Source organism: Chaetodon auriga, chromosome 6, assembly GCF_051107435.1.
Source record: "Chaetodon auriga isolate fChaAug3 chromosome 6, fChaAug3.hap1, whole genome shotgun sequence".
In the NCBI taxonomy this organism is placed as follows: Eukaryota; Metazoa; Chordata; class Actinopteri; order Chaetodontiformes; family Chaetodontidae; genus Chaetodon; species Chaetodon auriga.
Genome location: NC_135079.1, coordinates 12,484,271 through 12,506,178, shown reverse-complemented (window position 1 = coordinate 12,506,178; position 21,908 = coordinate 12,484,271). Strand labels below are relative to the sequence as shown.

Genomic DNA, 21,908 nt, shown 5'->3' with positions numbered 1-21,908 from the left:
AATTGCCAGCTGCTTCGGGCTTCCCATCAGCTGTGGTAACAATGGTCACTCTGGACAATAATTGGATAAGATTCCCCTTGTTGTATTATTCAAGAGCCATCCTTCTCACTTGTCTTAATGCTTGGCCCTTGTTGGTGTCCTTTTTTTCTTTCTTTTTGAAGGGAAATTAGTTGCTCATCCTGTTACTGTGGTTTTGTTTTTTTTTATTGTACCTTCTGCTGGTGTGTGACCAGGCATACAGAGATTGGAACTTAAGGGCTCCTACACTTTGAGAAACATGATCGTTTGGCCTCCCACAGTCAATGAATTGTCTGTGCTGTCAGGGCAGACATACCGGAAAATTTGCAACATGTTAAGCCTAGCTTAGCATAAAGAATTAGAGCAAGGGTTAACGAGTAGTCTGCATTAACATACAAATTTAAAATGTTTCTTGAGTAATCTTTCCTCAGATAAGAAAATATCATACACCTCTTCCCAAAGGCTAAGTATTACTCGTTGTAACTAGTGAATTGACTTTGACGTGTAAAACTTGTGCAGTGACCCTCAGAAAGTAAAACAAGACTAGAGCCTTCAGTACATTAACAGCTCTGTGAGGCTGTCAGCACAGCTGAGCTTTGAGCTAAATGCTAATGTCAGCAAGCAATTATGATGCTAAAACTCATGCATAGCAGGTATATTGATTACCTTGTTTACTGACTTAGGTAGGCGTGTCAGCATGCTTGTTAAATGCAGGTTTACAGCCCACCCAGTACAGCTGAAGTTGATGGCATGACATAAACCACTGAATTGGACAAATAAATACCCCGACCTGATGTCCCTAGAAGAGTTAAGGGAGCATTAGGTTTGTTCCAATTCATCTTGAGGGGTGCGTGAATGTCTACCAAATTCCATGTCAATCCATCAAATAACAGTTGACAGATTTCACTCACAACCACAAATCTCACCTTCAAGGTGGCACTGGAGAAAAAGTCATTTGGGGATCACAAATGACTGTACAAAAATTCATGACAGTTAATTTAACATTTGTCAAGATATTTCAATCTAGACCAAAGTAGTAGACTGACCAGCCAGCAGTGTCATGCTGCTAACATGACTTGGAAAAGTATGCTCTCTAACAAACTCTGAACCCATATTACTTGCGTATTCCATCTTGTCAATTGGCAGACAAGCCATCCATGCATCCAAGAGTCTCCTAGACTCTGAATGTTTGAGCCAAGCAAGCCTCAAGGCACAGGGAAACTGATAACTAATAACTAATCTGACTTTGACTGCAAACAAGTCTATTTCCCAAAAAGTTGGAGTATCCCTTTAAGATGGCTGACTGACAACACTGTTTTCATCCAGTCTGTATGCAAATTCAGCTCACTGTGTACATACGCTGTCAGTGCAATCACATACAAACATGATTTCTGTTGCCCTCCATGGTTAGGTTTGTAGAAAGGATAAATCATCACTAGATGCCGTTAGCCGTTTCAAAGTCGGCTGCTTTGCACGAAGACCAGCATTCACAGATCTCAGAGGTATTATCATGCAAAACAAACCTTTCCTTTAAACATTGTTAGGTGAAATGTGCGTCACACAAATACCCCGTGCCGTCTTTGTTTTCTGTGGACCTTTGCATGCATAGACCACCTAAAGATAGTATGTCAGGTAGTTTGAACTTAATCCTCTTCACTCGTATTGTTCCATCATCACAACAGATAAATCTGTCAGCAGAGCAGACAAGGCTCTGACTAGCCAAGAAACTCATGTCTGCTTTTCACAGGAGACGGCCAGGACTGGGCAGGTCCCAGTTACCCCCTTTAATACCATTTGATAAGCTGCTATGAAAGAGCTGCCTTTTCTCATTTAGCCTCGGAGCTTTTAGGAAGGTGTGTTGATGGGAGGGTTAAGAGAGGGGTTAAGCCAAGCTCAGTGACTGAGACCCAATTGATTAAGCATGGAAACTGCTGGCAAAGTACAGAAAGGAAGTCCTAACGAGGTATTTTTTACAAACATTGCTTGAGACTGTCTTTGAGTCATTTCTCATTATGTTGGAGGCAAAAGGGTCTTTGGCGTGTTTGCTGATGTTTTTGTCCCAAACCATAACTCAGTGCATCTTTATGCGTGAGTCTACCACCGGAATGGAGGAGCAGTTACCTCAGCACCAGGCATGAATGACAGATGAAGAGCTTATCTGTAATTTGGTAAAGCGCTTCTCTCTCAATGTGTTCAGGCTTGTTGGCAACTTCCCATCTGTGGAACAAAAGCACTGCGAAGTGGCTGGATTTTAGCGCTGTCATAGCACTGAGGAGCCTGTAACCTCATTAGGTGGAGGAGTGACCTGCAGTGTAGCACTGCCTTCTGCAGTTGTGTGAAGAAGGCCCTCCGTCAGCAGCTCCCCTCCAGCTCCTTTCCTCCCTGTCGACCCAGGCACAAACATGCCTGATAGTCAGCGCTCGCTCCCGGCTTTGTACTTGTTGATTTATAAGACACTGTAGCAACAGCATCTGACCTACTGCCAATTACTCTATCATCACAGGAGGGCAGGACCTAACTATTTACACGTGTTCATAAATCTTACGTACAGTATTGCAAGAGAAGTGAGGGAAATAGGAGTATAACTTTAAAATGACAGCAACCAATGGACTCAACTTGAAGTAAATAATAGTCTAAATACTTTTATTCCCTTATCAAGTACCATTTACAGGAAATTATTTAAAATAATTTCATACTACCATGTTTGTACTCTTTAAATCATTTTAACTAATATCCACATCCATAGGGCTACGACTGACTGGATTTTCTTTTTTGTTATTACACCATTGTGTGGAAACCTGGTGGTTTAGTTCATTAAAGTCCTTACTGACTGGAGGAGCAAGAAATTTCTGACTGTATCTCTTTTTTTATATATAATAACAGTCAGTGTGGGATTTAATGTACCATTTTTTTAAAGTTATTGTCGCATTATTGGCATCACCATGCCCGTTGTTGCCCCCTCATTTGTGTATTTACTGTCTGCACTAAGATCTGTAGTCAGACAATATAGGGGGCAAAAGACTGTTAGAGGCAGATCATTGCTTTAAGAGGGGACCATTCAGTCAAACGCACTAAAATCAAATGTAAGAAAGAAGTCTGCATTGTTTAAGGTTGGGGAAGAGTCAGAGCTGTTTTAGCTCTGCAGATGCTAACACAAATGTAAATGCATCGTTTTCTACTAGATACGTATTATCAATTTAGCTCTGATCCTGATAAGAATCTGATGTTTTTCTGTATCCTGTTCTGTGAGAGTGATTGTCCTCATTGTAAACGTCTCTAATTGGCCCGTTCTTTGTTCAGCCGAGTGGCATTTTCTCAGTTTCACCTGAGTCTGGTCGTCCACAGAGACCACCCTGGTGCTAACTGGAGCCTGCAGAGCATTTGCCTTCCACTGAAACTTGACTTCTGCGGGGCGGAGTCGGGTTGTGCACTTTTGAGATTAACCAGGAATACTTTTGGGATCACTTTGTTTCAGTTTTCAATCCCTCGCCCCTGTAGGAAAAAGAGAGGTTCCCTCTCTGGTGAGAGCCATGTAATCCCCTGTCCAGCCTGTGGCTCGTCGTCCCCTGACTGTACCTCTGTTTCACTCCGTCTCCCTTTCTGTCCTTGCCTCAACAGAACAATGCAGACCAAGTGGCCTTCCAAGTGGGCGGCGGCCTGTCGGCTCTGGAACAGATTCTGCAGGTCGTCACTGCTGCCTCCACACCCACTGCAGTTCCTCGTATTCCTCTCAAGTGAGTACTGTCACCAAACTCAACTACCGGCATTTTTAATGAACATAATGACATACTTGAATACATAAAAGGGAAGGCTTTGCTCAGGTATTTATTTGTGATTTATCACACAACTCAGAACAAAAAAAAAAACAAAAAACAGTGCTACGCCGATCAGTTTATTATCATGACTTAATCAAGTTTCTGTTTCAAGCCAGTAGGGTGAGCTGTCTCTTTATCTTAAGATCGGAACTGTTTAATTTCTGAAATACTGACCAGTTGTTGTTGAAATCAGTGGTGACTTTAGCGATGAGTGCGAGAGATGTTTTTGACTACATGTAAGTATTTAGGTTCATTGGTGTGGAGTGATTTTCTGCAATGACAGATGTTCCTTTATGAAAAGTCTATGACATGTTCTCTTTTTGTTAATTTGCCCTAAAATTGTACAAATAACAACAATTAACATATGGACTGGTCTAATTTATGTATTTATTAGTAGGAAAAAAGTTTCATTCATGCATTATTTACATGTTTTTATTAATCTAGGCATAGAATAAATAATAAATAATATCATAACAGTAAATAATATCAAAGATGGCAAAAATGTTAAGAGTTTTACAGTTCTCTTTGGCTGTATATAAATAAACTGGAGGCTTTCTGTGTGGAGATAAATGTTTGGCAAAGCATTGAAGGAATAGGAATAGTATGAACAGGTTTCATTTTTTCATTTCTGATTGTGTGTACACACTTTAAAGGAGAGGAACACTTTGGAGTGATCCGCACTGTTGAATGTCTGTCTGCTCCTCGCTGTATATTCACATGGTCTCGAGCAGCTGTTACGGTCCTTCTTCCCAATGACTTCCCTTTGACTGTATCCTTTCTCTGACCCGACTGACGACACACTTCTTTATTTCCTCTGTGCGATTGTTTCTGCAATTGCGTGACGTGAGTGAGCTAGTCTCAACTAACCTACTTCAGCACTGTTTATAATTGCTTCACCTCAATAAATATCCTCAAAATGTATTAATGAGTAACAGCAGTGCCCTTCTAGAAATGGAAAGCATTCCCATTTCCATAATCAATTTGTGTTCATTCTTTTCTCTCGTAACACAAAAAGCACACGTGTCCCATCTATCATTTAGAGTGCAGAGTATTTTTGAGTTGTGGGTCTGCCTTTTGCATGCCCTGCCAGTAGATAACCTCAGAGAGGCTGCCGTACTCACTAGTGGGACTCCGTAATGGACTCGAATGGCCTTGCGCTCCCATTCATTAGCATTTACTGGTCTCTGAATCTCTGCTAATGGACAAATGCTTCTTATATTTATAAGGCTTTTAAAGGGCATCACATGTATATTGATTTTTTTTGTACTCTCTCTTCCTCAATCATTGTAATCTGAGGGAATTTCAGGCACACTTCTGAATTGGAAGAAATGCTGTTATCTTTAAATGGAGAGACTGTCTTCTTGTACAAAGCGTTTGTTTGCTGAGTTTGTTTGTACATCCGTGCATGACGGCGTGTTAGCTTAAGTACACACAGTAACTCCTCGACTGTTAAGACGTCTTCTTTACATGCCGTGGCGAAAGAACGCGTGGCGAATGTGAGACTTTGTGCTTCTGTCGTCTGCACAATCAAACTGAAGTGAGTTAAGAATAATTATAAAACAATGGTCTCGAATTAGCTTTTCTTTCTTAACTAAACTAAACCTCCCCCACATGGCTAAACAGGTTTCACTGCAGAGATTTACACAAGCCTGAGATTAACAGCCGTCTCTCATGCACACGCACGCACGCATGCACACACACACACACACACACACACACACAACGGTATGTTCAAGGCCTAATAGTTTATTTTAGTAGCTTGTTTAGAATCAATCTTGATACTTTTGTTCACCGGCTTGCCTGTCACTTAGTCCTGTGCTGCTAACACGGCTGGACCCTTGAGGCTTTGCCAGCTGAGAGCTGAGAACTAACCATAGATAAGCCAGTGATGAACACATCAGCCCGGCCCCGTGGAGGCATTTATCCGGACCTCATGTATTTTATACAATCTGTGGTATAGCTTGAAAAAGCTTTTTCTATATTTTATAGAAAGTGCCGTGCTAAATTAGTGTAGTTATTACAGCAACAACTGTGTAGGCTGCAGCTCTGTGTGTAAATAAAAGGCTGTTTATTTTTAGGAATCCATGTACAGATTCAGAAAGTGACAATTTCACTCAAACGAATCTCCCCGACTCCTTATTTCCTGTTTTGTAAACCATGTAAAATGCAGGGGAGGCCACACTTTGACCTTGTGGTGCCGCTCAGTCAGCTCAGTCAGGTCAGTGTAGTCAGGAGCTGGTGACGAGATGCAACACAAGGACGCAGCCCGGCTGTCTACTTATCACTATCAGTCATCTGGATGACTGTGTGGCCTAATGGGCTGCCATACGGACGCTAGCCCCAGAGTGCGCTACATTATCTGTTTACAGTGATGCTGCCGTATTGATCACCTCCTCCCACCAGATAAGCAGAGTGATTTACAAAAAAGGCAGCTGCGGAGATGCTCCTGCCATATCTCTCCCCAGGGAGGCTGATTCCATATTGTTACCATTACATTAATGAGCTAATTCCTCTGCGAGGCTCTGCTAATGTCCTGGTGTAACCCTGTGGTCACTGGAATGTCTAGATCAGGGTTTGTGCAGCCATTAGTTTCAGCTGGAGAGATGGTATCTCACAAATAACATCCCAAATGTTAGCATGCAGTTTCTCTGAAGAAATTTTAGTTTACATTCAGTGAATTAGTCCATTTATGCATTATATATTTTTTTTCTATTATTCACATTCATGGGTTTCGATATGCTTAAATAACTTAATGGCATTATTAAACAATATTTATATCTGCCTCTTAATATTATCAAGGGCTACAACTAATAGTTTATCCATGAATTGCTTTTTTTCAGTTAACTGTTTGATTTTTACAATGTCAGAAAATAGTGGGGAAAAAAAAAAAACAAGTTACAAGAGCCCAAGGTGATGGCTTCAAATGCTTGTTTTACAATGCTTCATTTAACTGAAATTAAACGCAAAATCTGCTGTGTGGCCCTCGATCATATCATCCAAGCTTTGAGAGCCCCTGCATTATACCCATCATATATACCAGAGCCAGTAGTATATACAGTATAATCACTATTGTAGGTGAAGCTGTTTTGTTCCAAACTGTATAACTAGTAAGGACCAAATAAATAAAGTAGAGTCAGTAGAATCGTTGCTTGTCCTTCTGTCTCCACTGAGGAAGGGAGAGGAAGAAAGACCTATGTACTGCTACAGAGGCACTCGTCTATGATCATTTGAGTAACAAACATCCAACTCTAAAGTTTATATTCTGAGGTTTTCTTCATACTGTATGCTGACAATTTGCATTGCTTTTTAAAAGAAAAGCCATGAAGTCAAACAGATGCTCTCAAGAGAAGGCTTTAGGAGTCCTTGGACATTGCGTGTTAACTCCAATTTGTATTTCCACCTCTGTCTCACATGAGCTGGTGCATCCTGTGAAATCGGACCTGTTACCTGTGGTTTTATTTCAGGATGTTTTCCACCCTGTGTGTGTGTGTGTGTGTGTGTGTGAGTGTGTGTAAGCACGCACTCATGCTTCTGTGCATGATGGTGTGTGACGGCTCATCAGATTTCTCCCCTCCCTCATACCTGGCCACTGTGGCACGACAGACAGAGTAGATGTCTTGGAAGCACTCAGGGTATCAGAGAGATCAACAGCAGAATCAAATTAAATGTCATTTAGATAGCAGTGAATGAAGGGATTGTTTGACAGCACAAGGAAATGGATTTGCTCCTCACCTTTTATTTTGGCTTAGGATTCTTTTTCTTCCCCTGAACACAAATTTACCCTGTTTAAGAGGCAGGGACTCAACCTGATCTGGAAGTTGGTCAGATTTCTGTAGCGTTGCTCCAGTCAGGCTTGACTGCGCACATAGGAAACACACAGAAAGGGCGTGAAATGTGAGACTCAGGTTGAGGAGCGCTGATCTCAGGGTTGATAACTCAAGGCAGTGACAAAAAGCATAAAGAGCCTTTTACACGCTTGTTGTGCTGTTGTCAACTGATTGAGAGTTGGCTATTCACTATAATAAATGGACTTTGTTGAAAGACAGACACAATCCATAACCATATATCTCCCCACTCCCATAAACCGTGTGTATGTGTCTTACTTCTGATTTATGCTGCAGAGTTAGCCGGGCAGTGAAGTCTGGACGATTTTTGATTTGTGTTGTGAACAAATCCTGACCTTCAGGGATAGTTTCATCTTCTGAGTTGTTTTTTCTAGCCTTGTCTATGAGCCTTTACCTAAAATTGTGTGATATTTGAATATTAGAAGGTAGAATTCAGAGCTCAGTTGCACTCCTCCTCCCCCTGAACCCCAAGCCCCTCCGCCTTATTGTGTATAGGCCTGTTGGCCACACAGGCAGGGCCCCAGAGGGCTGCAGGGGGGGGCAAGACAGGATCAGGTGTGCTCCATCCCTCTAACTCTTGGCCTCATTTCTCTCTGGATCTGAATAGCTTTACTGGTAAAATGGTATTCCCTGGCTGTGTGAGGTTAAACTGTTTAGTGTAGGTGTGCAGATTACATCGCTCATTATTTGCGTCTCACTTCATCTCTCAATCTCCTCTTTTTATCAGATCCATCATGTTGGATTCACCAGTTAAAACATGTTTATTGTTTCTATTTTCAAAGCCAAATTGTCCCGAGAGTGATAATGCACTGGGAACATGCGAGGCACAAGCTCTCAATGTAATGGGAACCCCATAGTGGTGTAGGTGGAGGAATGTTGTCTGCTTAGATAGACTGGCACACATCAGTCCCCGCAAAGTTTGTGCGCAACATGAGACGGGATGGTGTGGCACTTTACCAAATTGTTCCTTAAAATCTTTCACTGGAGCTGTCATTGAGGGGCATTGAGATAGTGAGATTCCCAGAGAGGGCGGACTATCAGGTGTCGTGCTCATCAAGCTCAATTAGGTGGGAGGAAACCAAAGACAGATCACTGTGATGGTTCATTGTACAAGCTGGTGTAAGGGCAGAACTCAGACATGTCTTTGACAGCCTCCTCATTTGTTCAGAGATGACCAAAGACAAGCCTGATTAGTTGTGTTACAAAGCAATTGCATGCTCATTACATGAGCAGTTGAGTGAGTCGATTGTGAGGGCCAGACTTCTGTCCTGACAGAAGTGATTTAATTAGAATATATGTTGGGCAGGTTGGGGGATAAAAGACACCCATGCCTTGTATCACTCGTTTGTAATACTGATTTCAAAGTATTTGTTCTTTTCTGTCATAAAATCCAACTTTGCTTTAATAGGTCTCCCCAGTTTATACGTTAATGTGTTAATTCAAGTGAAAATATCAATGCCAAGATCAAATGAACACACCAGTCAACTGGAAGAAGTTTCATTCTAAGTTCACAGTTGATGCTTAAAGCAAAGCAGCCTCATGGAAACTGCCTGTATCCAGTGACAACAAACAAAACCTAAGATTTAAGCACATCCTGATGAACTAACCTCAGCTCTTTTTGTTATTTGAGATGGGAGAAATTTGTGGATTATTTAGTTGGCCAATTTTAGCCTTTATTGACAGGAGACAGGAAACATGGGTTTGGAGGGTAATGACATGTAAACACAGCTCCCCAACTGGAATCACAGCCATTTCGTTGCGACCGCAGGGTTTGCGTCACTCGATGAGCTACAACTTTTGATAATGCACTGCTCAACGGTCCCAAGAGTGGTCTAATGAACAGCAGGATGAGTCAGAAAGTTTGCATTGTCAGTCCTGCAGCACGTCCTGTAATCTGCAGGGTTGTTAAGGATTTGGCGTTTGTTATGTCTGGGTAGCTCGATGTATTTTAGTACCAGCTTTCATTCATATCGTCCTTTATTCTTAGAGGTTGCATGAGTGTGTGTGTGTGTGTGTGTGTGTGTGTACCACTTTTATAACTCCACCAATGTCAAAATCATACCTGCGCCCTTGTTCAGTTCAAAGTGACTTACAGCCGTCTTCACTCTTTCATGTAGGAATGATTCAGTATTCCATTTTACACAGTTTAGGACCTGCATGGCAGCATTCCAGGCAAACCGTTATGATCGAAACGGTGACGCTACAGCTTCCCGAGTGTACTTTGTAAAATTCAAACAACAAACATTCGGCAGGAAGAGAGCACCATAGGTGTAACCTGAATGCCACCGTTGACCACGATGAACTTTTTCTGCTGTCCTGAAACCTCTTTGACAGTATTCAAGTCATTTTATCTCTGATAGGTCATATGATATCCCTACTATTGTGTACTTTACTCAACAGGGACATGATCTTAAATACCAGGATAGTGACTTAAGGCGCCTAAAGTAACTCCTGTTCTTTGAAGGAATGTACGCGGCCGCTACCACAGCTTGAATTTCATAAGCTGCGTGCAGCATGTAATTATACAACAGCATTAAAAAAGAAGTACTTGAGGTCTCTTTTTGGTATTTGCATAGAAGCTGATCTTTGTCCCGTGTTCACTAGAGAATCAGAGTCCCGATGCAGCGTGGCTGCACACAGCATAGTTTGGTTGGGATCTCATGTTACATGTACCTCACCTCTTGCTTCACACAGACTGCACTTAACCATTATGGTTTAACTTTTTCCACCGTGCTCATGCTTTAATGAAATTACTGTCAGTATAGCTGCCATATAGGACACTAACAATTTGCAAAAAGGTTCTGCTCTGTTATTGTTTTCAGGTGGACGGAAGTAAGCTTTGATGTCAGATTTGGACACAGTCCGATCACTCAAAAATATAGTGCTTCTCACATTAACACCACATTCCACGTCTGACAGCTTTACTCTGCAATGTCAATAATGATGCGGCAAAACGACTGATGTGCCCACTAGTGTACGCAGAGCAAAGAATAGAGGAAGTTATTGACAGACGTGGGTCTGCCTCAGCCTAATCTATTTTCCTTTACTATGGCAGCGTGGTTTGCCCGAAAACGCACAGCAGATGTGAAGGTTTCAGTAGATATCAAAATGTTTACCAGTTGAAATAAACATGGCCTACTTTAGGCACTGGAGAGGCAGATTCCACTCTCCCAGTGAGCAGATAGGACACGCCATTCCGCCAATGGCTAAAATATACAGTTGTCAGAAAATATTAACTGATGAAACGGGGGCGAGGGGGAGTAGCAGTCACAGCAGAACGATTGGTCAGTTATCTGAGGCATTAATCTTCTCTCGGGGTTGTTTTAGAGCAGACATAATACAGAGGCATGCTGACTGGCTCGGCACTGGCCGCTGCCTGGGGCTGCCTGGCGGCTGTGAGGAGCTGCTGAGAGGAATAGTTTTATCTCTCCAGCGGAAATGCTGCACCGTCTCAGCCAAGATGGGACTGAGATTGCGCTCAGCTCCTCTGAAGGTGGCTGTAGAAAGGGGAGTCTCCACATAAGTAGCTGATATGAGTGTTTTATTCCTCAAATCGGCTTCCTTACTCGCGCTGTCAGTGAGATATGCTTTTGACTTGTGAAGACAAACTGCACCCTTAAGGAACCACAAATACAGAAGAGTGTGTTTGGTTTCCTGATGACTGCAGATAGTCTTGTCAGTGCCCAGGGCTAGACATTTACATCCCAGTGGAAGTGTTTCTTTAACGAATTGCAAGGGGAGTAGTGGCCTGCATTGAGGTGTGTGTGTACTTTTTTTTAACTTGTGATTAATAATATTTGCCGTCTCTCTGTGTTAGATCCCTCTGCGCTGCTGTCAATACCTACTACCTGGCATGTTCCTGCTGCCCCCTCAACTGCTCTTATGTGCTGTTTAGCAACAAGATAGCACTCCTCATGGACCTGCTGCTGCATCAGCTAACAGTAAGTTTATTCATCCCAGCACATGAATTTGCCATCACACACAAAATGTTTCATGTATGATGCAATGAGATTCAGCATTTGTGCAGTACCTGTGTTTGTGCAAACAGCATTTTTTTTAGTTTGCCCGTGTATCTCAACATATTCCGCAACTCCTTTACATTTGCAGTACTTTATACAAAGTCTTGCTAACCCACATAAGTTTAGCTTTTCTATTAAACCTTCCTTATTTTCTTTACATTCGTCTGTTGATATACAGCGCTCTGACCACTGAGAAATGCTGCCTTTCTGCTAGTGTCAGTTCCTGCCGCAGTGTTAATGAAAGACAGGGCAAGACACAAGCCAGCGAGTAACAAGCCGTTGCCCAACCTCTCCACAGATGCCTCCTGACTGAGGGAATGTGAGAGGGCAGTCAGTCAGGCAGGCAGGCAGGCAGGCAGGCTGCATTGCGGTGACATGTCAGCCCATATCCTTCAGCACTCTGTAAGAAGGACTGTAAACATCAGCCCACTCCAAACATCTAACGGTGGCGGCTCGCTGGGGCCGCCTGCACTCACAACACAGACGGGACAAGGCACAGGCACAGGGTTGTGGTACGTGCATGAACTCTACTGGGGCTTCCTTCTCCAGTGCCGAGTTCCAATCCAAAGCAGTCACATTTCCTTAGGGCACACAGGGAGAGGTTAGCATGTATGCTTCGGTTTATATAAAACATATCCCAGCAGCTGCTCTGCTGACTGACATATCCAGCAGCACTGCAGGAGACAAACTAACTGTTCTCCATGTGTTCAATGCAGTTTAAGAATTGGGCTCAGAAATTGTTCATGCTCCGGCTTCAAGAAGTTCTGATTCAATTTACACGCCAGACAAAAAAAAAAAAGTTCAAAAATGTTTGTATTTGTTGTGTTTTACTGTTCGACTGAGTGTGTTTTCATGTGTCTTTCTATCTTCTGGTATGCGTGTGTGTGAGCAGTAGAGTAAAGCAGTGGGGGTTGCACTGCCATGTGAGCATGTACCCTTTTAATTAGATTTGTGGAGAATGTCGGTGGATTTACCTATGCTGTCAGCTTTCACCTCAACCATTAGACCAAATGAGGAGTTTTACCTTTGCAAGGTTCTCCACTTAACGATAGCACTGTGTTTTAGAAGTAGACCTGTGTTTTTGTGTTTCATGAAGTTTATCTGGAAATGAGAAAAACGCTCATCTTAATCCACTGTCTGATTTCTTTCTACAGTCTTTTTATTTGGGCTTCCATCTTGTCAGCATGCAGCTCGTTTATAATACGGCTTTACTTGTTTACGCCAGCTTTTTTTGTCCTTTGTTGGGCTGAGGAAATGCCTTAAACAGTGACTGTGTGCCTTTTTATTGTAGATAGTCCAAATAAAGGATTTCAATTTTTTTACTAATTTGTGGCCTAAAGCTGGTGAATAATAAACTCACTAAACTGAGGAATGTACCAACAGTGTGGGAGAAACTCTTTTGCTGCACAAAAACATGGCATTTAACATTAGCGTCTGCATTAATTCAGTGGCCGTTTGTGCTGTCTGATTTTGAATGCAGCCTGCCAGCATCAGGTTCATCAAAGAATATAGGTTTATTGATTTCATAGTGTAGAGGTAGAGTTCCCTCTGTGAACATCATTTTTTCTTTCCTTCTTGCAGCTATATGTTCCAGATGAGGACAAATCCATTTTTGGGCGCAGTGTGAACAAACAGGTTTTTGAAGGTTTGACGACAGGCTTGCTGCAGACCATTGCAACCATCCTTGGGTCCCTGTGGCCGCATGTCTCTGAGTCTGGACAAGGCGAAAAGACATGGATTTCCTCCCCAGATGCAAAGGTCAAGAGCTCTGCCACAGAGTCCTTCAACACTCGCACACAAGACCTAATCAGGTATTTTCCCTCCAACACTCTGTGCTCCTCTCACACTGCTTCTCCTCCTCCTACATGGCACCTCTTTTTCTCATCTTATGACCTTTTTACCTCCTTTAGTACATCCCTCCTCCACTCCTCTTCCCTGAGTTGAGAGTTGGTCAACCTCTGATTTCCTCAACAGCGTGCCTTATGTAAAGAATAGCCTGACAAAATGTCAGATCTCTTGGAAATGGTCCACCTGGTGTCTTGTTAGAATGGGAGTAGTGTGAGAATGAGGGTGTTTTCTGGCATCCTTCCAGCTTGTGCTTTTTTTTCCACATATTCAGTGCCACATTTCAAGCAAAATCCATTCCTGGCAGGGGGGGACACAAAGTAGCATAAACAAAGAGAACTTCCAAAGCTTTGAAAGGTCTCCTTGAACCTGCCGTTGGAGCTAGCCATGTGGGTCTGGCCTGTAGGAGTCGGGGCTGTGTTGTAGAAATGTAGGTTGTGAGGAAAGGCAGGCCCGGCCTGACGAAGCCGTGTGGAAGAGTGCAGTCTTTCCACCATCCCTCCCACAAGCCATGATTCATCTGGACGGAGCAGCTGCACAGGCCCACCACTCTCATCCACTGACCCAGTCGTAACCCTGGAGACAGGGGAGGGCCTGAGAAAAATGGTGTCGTCAGACTGGTAATCCCAAGTACGAGCGCAAGATTTACTTCAACTGCCCTGTATAATGTATATGCTCGCGAGGAAGGACAAAAGATCAAAACATTTTTAGCTTTTGCAACACTCTCCCATTATGCAAACCTATATATCACAAAGAGAGGAGATCACCATTTCCTTTCCTCTTATTACCAGTTTCTCAGTTTGGCTTTCAGTGCTTTTAGTCCCATATCATTGACAGAAATGTTTTCAATCCATACTTGTACGAGGAGACACATCAAGTGGTGAGTTCGACCACCAAGCAGGTTGTCAAACAGAGCAGGCATTGAACAAAGCAGTCAATGTGAGGAAAGATCCTTTCAACCAAAGTAAAGCTGTGGAAGAGGATCAAGTCAAAACAATGGGACGTGGTTCAAGTGTCAGATGACCTGCAGTGGAGCCTGAAAACGGTCATAATCACCTGTTTTGAGAGGACCTCAGTGAGTGACAGTTCTACTAAAGAAAAGGTATGTGAAAGAAGTAGAGTCAAGATCAAGATAAGACGAGGAACCGTGGTTCACAGTGACCACATCAGCTGCTAGAAAGCCTGATTGGCAGCCGTGGTGCTCTCTAGATTTGCATAAGCTGTTGGTGTCTGAGCTGAGCCCAAAGGTCCAGGCATACCGGAGCTGCGAGAAGACGGCCCCAGGTCAGCAGACTGTCAAGGGCCCAGAGCTGGGCTGGCACAACAGTCCTCTAATGACACTATTAGCAGTGATTTGTGGCTGAAAGAGTACAGGGAACATGATCATGAGACCTGTCATTGGCAAAGACAAATTGGAGATATCATCGTAATAGCAGGGGGTGGAGGGCTTAGGTGAGGTATCCACTTTCAGCTGCAGTACTGTGCAAGTATGCACAGTAAAGGCCTTTGTTTGCCTGTGTGAGATGAGTTTTTTTACAAAGGCAGTCTCCCATAGTAAATTTGTTTTAGCATTAAAGGAAAATGCCATTAACCAATGCATGTTTTTCTCCTCTTGTGTGTTTCTTCCAGCTATGTAGTAAACATGGGTTTGATTGACAAGCTGTACGGGTGCTTCTTGTCGGTCCAGGCTCCTGTAGACGAGTACCCCAAGATGTCTGCTTTCCTCCAGCAAGCCTCGGCTCTGCTGCACAGCATGTGCAAGCTGTGTTTTGTCGTAACCGGACGGTGAGCACGTCTCCTTGCTCCACTACACGCCTTGAACATCTCTGTGATCTCTTGATCTTCCTCTGACAAACACATACATCTCTTTCCACGCATCTAATGACAGAGACTGAGTCACTGTCAGTTCTTAAATGTCACAAGCATCTCTAAAGAAGGGGCTTGTGGTTACTCAAACAAAGACTGGCTCCTCTGCAATCAGCCAGTAGGTCGTTTCCTCTGGCCAGCTAGCTTGCCGAAGTGTCGTTACTGCAGATACAGATAGGCATCTACTTGACCCAGCGCTCTGTCACTCACCATAAACCTTAGCCTGCAGCGTGGGGGGAGCCCACCCACGTGTGCTACAGTGACCTCCACTCAGAGAGGTTCAGTGGCGCCGCTGACAGAGGCTAAGCACACAGTCACACCAAGGGACATCAGTACCACAATTCCTCACATAAAAGGAAAAGAAATGCTGACCATGGTAGCGGCCTCAGAAAGGCTTTGATGTCAAGCATTACAAATAAGCTTGGTCAAGGTATCATTCGAGCCAATTAAGTTTTTTTCCATGACAGCACCACCTCTTGGCAGTACATTACTCCAAGATGTTGTCATTGCGTTTCAAGTGTCGCCTAGCGTGTTGCTGCGCCTTGCCAGCTGCAAGGTGCTGCAGTGACAATGACCAGCTGGTCACACCAGCACAGTAGAAGACTGTTTGCTCCTGATTATCTGTGAGAAAACGTAGTGTCAAGCTTTACAGGTATATTGAGACCCACGTTATGATCAATACAGCAACCAGTGAGCTCAGTTCTGCCAAGATTGTCCGTGTGTCATATAGAAGAATGCTCAGTGGGCTTGTACAATGTTTTAGCCATGCCAGTTGCTGTGTCAGGGGATTATAATGGCATTAGGAGGCTGTGTTCTTGCCTAGCAGCATATTTCACACAGAGCCTGTTGGCTAACATCAAGTATCAGCATGCACTGTAGGTTCCATCCAGAGGTCACACACCCTCCATTCTACATGGCTGCAAATCATAGCTGGTGCTGCTGCAGTAGTCTTAAATTGTCTGTCTGCACTAGCCGAGGGTTTTCGCTGGGGTCTTCTGCATTGCAGCTGAAAAGGCTTATTAGCATTATTGCATTAATTGCTGTAATGCTGAATGTATGGTCCAGTTGAACCTGCAGGTACTAACTTATTTTAATGTTGTTTTAAAAATTCTGTAATTGTTCATCTTCTGTGATTGGATTCTCCACCGAAATATCTTTTGAAGCTCCGAGCATGAAGATTTTTTAAAAAACAGAAACCATGAAAATGTTTAAATGGCCTGTGCTAATGTGAAACGGGTTGGTGAGATCTTTGACTCACTAAATGGAGCTTTTCTCCATGCTGTCAGGCTTCGGTTCAAAGAAACTTTGTGCCCTCTCTTTCCATCCAGCATTATCCCTGGCTTTGCCGTTAAATGTGATGTTCAATAGAAGGATGATGTTCGCAATACCTTTAACTGACGGGGTGGCATCTTGTTGGAGCCAAACAAACATATCACCTTGAATCCTCTCAGGCAGGTCTTGATTAATTGTGTCGGAGCTCTCAGCACCTTGTCAGGCAGCTCAATACAATCTGCCAACTTGAAGTGACTGCCATGAGCTCCACGTCACGGCAATACTATGTTTACTGTAGCTGGAGTGGGAGCGGAAGAGTCGATTTCTTGAAACTCAGAGGTCCCACTCTTCAGCTGCAACCAAACTGGATGGCGGTGAGTTTTAGTGAAGTGAAAAAGTGAAGGGAAGCTCATTGCATGCAAAACAACCTTATCCCATAAATGAACAGAAGCACATGAAGAGCAGAGGGTCCAACATTTCAATGTGCAACACATTTTTAACTCTTGCTCTTCCACTCGCTGCAGACAGTTAAGTCAGGTGACACAGCAGCACTAATGGGGTATTATCTCAAAGGAAAGTCATCTCTAAGCCCTTGGTTTGTGAGTAAATCCGGAAGTCACCAGGTCTAGATTGTCATTTGCGTCCTCAGTCTTGGGATGTCACAGTCTGACATTCAGGGTTGTTTTTTTTTTGTTTTTTTTGTTTTTGCCGCATGACACCAGCAGCAGGAAGACACAAAATAAAGACCCTAATGCCACGTAGTGATTCCTATCTGTGTGTATTCGTTCATGAACGCTTGCCTTTATCTGTGGTTTTACTGACTACACACTTCCCCTCTCTGCCTCTCCAGCGCTCCCAGTATATTTGACAATAAACGCCAGGATCCCACTGGATTGACGGCCCTGCTGCAGTCCACAGACCTGGTGGGAGTGGTGCACACCCTGTATTGTATCCTGCTGCACAGTTTCGTGCCAGAGTCTGCTTCCCAGAGTCAGGAGCCCTACGGCCCCGGGGTCATCCAGGTGGCGTTGCAAGGCATTCGCTTCCTCAACAGTTTTGCCCTTCTTGACCTATCCGCCTTCCAGGTATTCATAGTAAAGGAATAATAAGAAATATTTTCTGTCTTTTCACAAATTTTCAGAAGGTTAGATATAGATTTCTTTCTGTACAGTTCTGCATCTGATATTTGTTTCAGCAGGTTTTCTGTATTGTAGATTCATTGTTACACTATACATATTTTATAGAATGACATTCACAGTTGCTTGGTGTCTGGGAGAAACAGCTTGTAGCTTGGCATTAACTACCTGGCATCTGAATGATTAGTCGAAAGAACAATCCCAAAAAACGGGTTAGGATAAAAAGGGCCACAAATATTTGAATGATTCTCTCTGGATGTAATAATTCTGTGTTCATGATGGGTTTGATGCTAGTTCCTTTGTTAAGAGCCATTAAGAGAGGAGTTACTCTCCTCAGGACAAAGCTGACCTGTGGACATAAACACAGGCGCCCTTTGACCCCAGGTCAGTAGTTGGGGTTGACTCGAGCCCGGTGGGTCAGCAGTTAGGATAGAGCACGAGTGATTAGCACTGTATGCAGGGCCGTACATTACCCACCCCGAGGAGGAGAGGACGACAGCTTCACGGTGCTAAGTCACCACATAGACGGAGAGGCACGAGAGTGAGCGAGAATGCTGTTAATTATTTTAATGTCCTGCGGTAATTACTTTGAAGCAGCTTCCTTTCACTGACCCGCCACATTCAGGCAACTGAAAACAGCTGGAAATGAAAGTGTTTCACTGCCAGAGTTTTATGAACATTTTAAATAATGTTTCTTTTTCTGGCCGGGAGTTGTAATCACCCCGTGTTTCATATTACCTCACAGCACCGGCTAATACGTGTTGCGGTGGATGACCACATCCAAGCCGTTAACTCTCTCTGTTGCAGCATCAGCTCCCAATAATATGTTGAGAGGGGAGTGTTCAAAAGGGTTCAGTGCTGTGTAAATAACTGGGTTTTGCAGTGGTTGTAGTTTGGCAGATTCTGCAGCACCAAATCTGTGATCCTTGAAGTTCACATTCAAACCTGAAATGACCTTTTTTTTTTTCTTTTTTTTTAAAATCTATCTTTATCGTTAAACAACATTTGCTTTTGTCCTGTTTGACAGCTGCTTACATGGTTCAGTGGCTTTAATATGTTGCCTGCATGCATAAGTTATGAGGCCTGAAAACAGCCTTTATCTTCTCAGGTATTACGTGTATAGATGTTACAATGCTAGCACACCCAAACTTCCCGTGGAGTAGTGATGATCTTATGGTGCTCGGTCACACTGACATGTTTAATAAATACTGTCTGTGAGCTGCTCCTAGCATCTCATTTCTGAGCAGGATTGGGGTGTTTTATGGTCGGACCCGGCTTGAGTTGCTTATACTCTTATACCGTGTATGTTCCCACCAGCAAAACATATAATCTTTTATTGCTTTGTGTTGTTATTGTATTGAGCTCTTTGTAATCACAATCATAGACAATTTATGCTCAATTTACTGTAAAACATAATAACATGTTTTGTCTGCGACCTGTCAGTCTGTCCTAGGAGCTGAGGGCCTGTCTCTAGCTTTCCGACACATCGTCAGCTCCCTGCTCTGGTACTGTACCCAGCATTCCTCTGAGGAGCTGCTGCACGAAGTCATCATCTGTGTGGGATACTTTACCGTCAACCATCCTGATAACCAGGTAAACCAGCTCGAGTCTGCACAGAAATTAAGAGGGTTTTTTTTTTTTTTTTTCAGTTTGACAAAACCAAAGTTCTCCAAACACTGAGATTTATCTTTTGTGAAAGATTGCAGTTGTTTTTGTTATTAATTATTGTTAATTTATTGATTCATCAGTATGCAAATATAAACAGTTACAACAAATTCCAATCTCCATCGCTAAAAGTGGCGATTTTTATTTGTCAAGCTGACAAAAGAAATAAAAAGCAAAAAAAATAAGAATTTAAGTATTTTCACTTGATAATGTGGTGGCTGCTATTTTCTAACATTTTGTGTAAGAAATGTTTGGAACAGTTGAAAATGTCCTTTTAATTCCCCGTGACTCAAGATGATGTCTACAAAGTGTTCGTTTTATCCAACCGTCAAACATCTAAAGTTAGTCAGTTTACTGTCATTTATGGAAAAGACGAGCATCAAATCCTGATAATTCAAGAAGCTGGAAAAAGAAAATATTTATGCTTTTTCCTTGAAAAATTGAACAAATAATTGATTATCAAAACAGGTGCCTTGTAACTTTCTGTCTACCAGGTAATCAATTAATATACTTGTTATTTCAGCACAATTAAACACAGTTAATCAGTTGCTGAAATTGTAATCGATACATTTTTTACCAATCTACTAATTGTTGAATTATTTCACCGTGAGTTACATTTAATGCTTTCATTTGTGTCTGCTGAGTTTGAAGAGCCGAGTGATACCATCTTACTATTGTTGTGTTCATGTATTATTTGTCAGAAAAAGGGTGTAGTTTTGTAATTGTAACAAAAAGCACCTGTTTAAAGATTCATGCCTTGGCACCTTCCTGCTTTTGGTTTGTGTGTCGTCCATTGTCCCACAGAGTGAACCATTGTTCCCTCTCGGTAAAGCAGAGCAGCGTGCTGCCCTCGGTGTTACAACTACTTAGAGGGCTCTATGGGAGCGAGCAGGGTGTGATGGAGCGGACCTGGCTGCCGTGTAATTGGCTGTCATGCGTGGCCCGTCTACCGGGCCCCTGATTAGCCATGCTACAGTTGGCTGGGCTTTGATTATATTAAGCCTGACCCACACAGGCAGCAGCCACAGCTTCAGTCTCAAACCTCTGATATGTCATTTGTGTCCGCGCGCTCGCAGTCGACCCCCATCACAACAATTTATAGGCTGATTCTAATTGATCTGATTTTTTTTTTTTTTTTTTACATCTAATTAAAAGATCCTCCAGTCTACGGCATTTTCCTTTCCTCTCAGCTCCTCTCCAATTTAATTATTCTGATGTACAGAATTAGCATTTGTTGGTCATTGCAGATCCAATTTGCATATTATATTGAATAATTGAATGAGGATTGATGATTAAATTAAGCATGTGACAGATGATTCTTCTTTGTACACCCACAGCAATGTTAAGAGTGCAGCCATGCTTGACTGTAGTTGGTGCGAAGAAAAAAAACAGAAACATTAGCATGTTGCTAATTTACTAATTTGATGCAAAACCTGTTATTTCTCCACAACCTGGGTACTGCCAATCAGAAAAAATGGTGAAAAAGCAACCAAAAAAAGTGCTCCTACCTTGTTTTCAGGTTAAAGATTTAGTTTGAGAAAAAAAAAAATAAAAAAAAATTCAAGTATAGATTGTCGGGAAACAAGATCCCACACAACCTCCGCACTGACTTGATCTTTGCCAGTGGTCCAGTTCCTGGAATGCGTCCATTCAGTTCCGCACCAAGATGGATGGCGTTAAGGAGAATATTTAGAGCAGCTTGAGCTTTTCTCAAGCTAATGTAAGCATTGGCAGAGCACAAAAGCGGCTCGACCCGAGGCCTGTGCGGTCGCAGGGACTGCTGATTCACTGTCGGCGCACCGGCTTTTGTTTATATATATATGCTCTAGAAATAAGGCTGCACATAAAAAGCTGAATTTTGAAGCAGCGCTATACGTAGTGATGTATTCCCTCTGCTCTGGAGGCCATGAATAATTCACCTTGTCGCACAAAAAGCTATTGGGAGAGTGACATATGTAGGCTTGTGTGTTTTTCAAGTGTGCCTCTGCTGGTGGGGGCCGTGTAGCCATATGTTTCGCTCTGCTGGGTGCGTCCGTGGAGACCTTTTTTAACAAAACAAAAAGCAGAACAAATGACACCTAACTGACAACTGTACTTCCTCTTCCCCTGAACAGATATGTGCCGATAATCTCCTCGACTCTGAATACAGTGATTCATATGTGAATCATCCACGGTGATGATCTGTTGAATCTTCGAGCTGACGGGACTGTAATTGTAAACTGTTGACATGTTAACCCACCTGATTCCTGCTTGCCTTTTTAGAAAGACGCAAGCAATTTGAGAGTGTGGAAATCTTAAGAAAACTTTGCCTTTTTTTTTTTTTCTCTCCACTACATGGAAAACGGCCACACACACACACACACACACACACACACAGATCAGAGTGAGCTCCACACACAAACACGGTTGCCTTCGTATCACACGCAT

General features: G+C 42.9%; 1 protein-coding gene across 5 annotated transcripts in view; it reads left to right on the top strand.

Moving 5' to 3' along the window:
* The window catches only part of scaper (S-phase cyclin A-associated protein in the ER), a 57,801-nt gene that overhangs the window by 30,177 nt on the left and 5,716 nt on the right, over positions 1-21,908 (top strand). For all 5 annotated transcript variants that reach the window (XM_076733990.1, XM_076733988.1, XM_076733991.1 and 2 more), the window contains 6 exons: positions 3,637-3,752; positions 11,496-11,619; positions 13,279-13,508; positions 15,172-15,327; positions 17,531-17,765; positions 19,260-19,409. In XM_076733990.1, the coding sequence (XP_076590105.1) occupies positions 3,637-3,752; positions 11,496-11,619; positions 13,279-13,508; positions 15,172-15,327; positions 17,531-17,765; positions 19,260-19,409 (1,011 nt within the window). The remainder of the gene's footprint in view (positions 1-3,636; positions 3,753-11,495; positions 11,620-13,278; positions 13,509-15,171; positions 15,328-17,530; positions 17,766-19,259; positions 19,410-21,908) is intronic.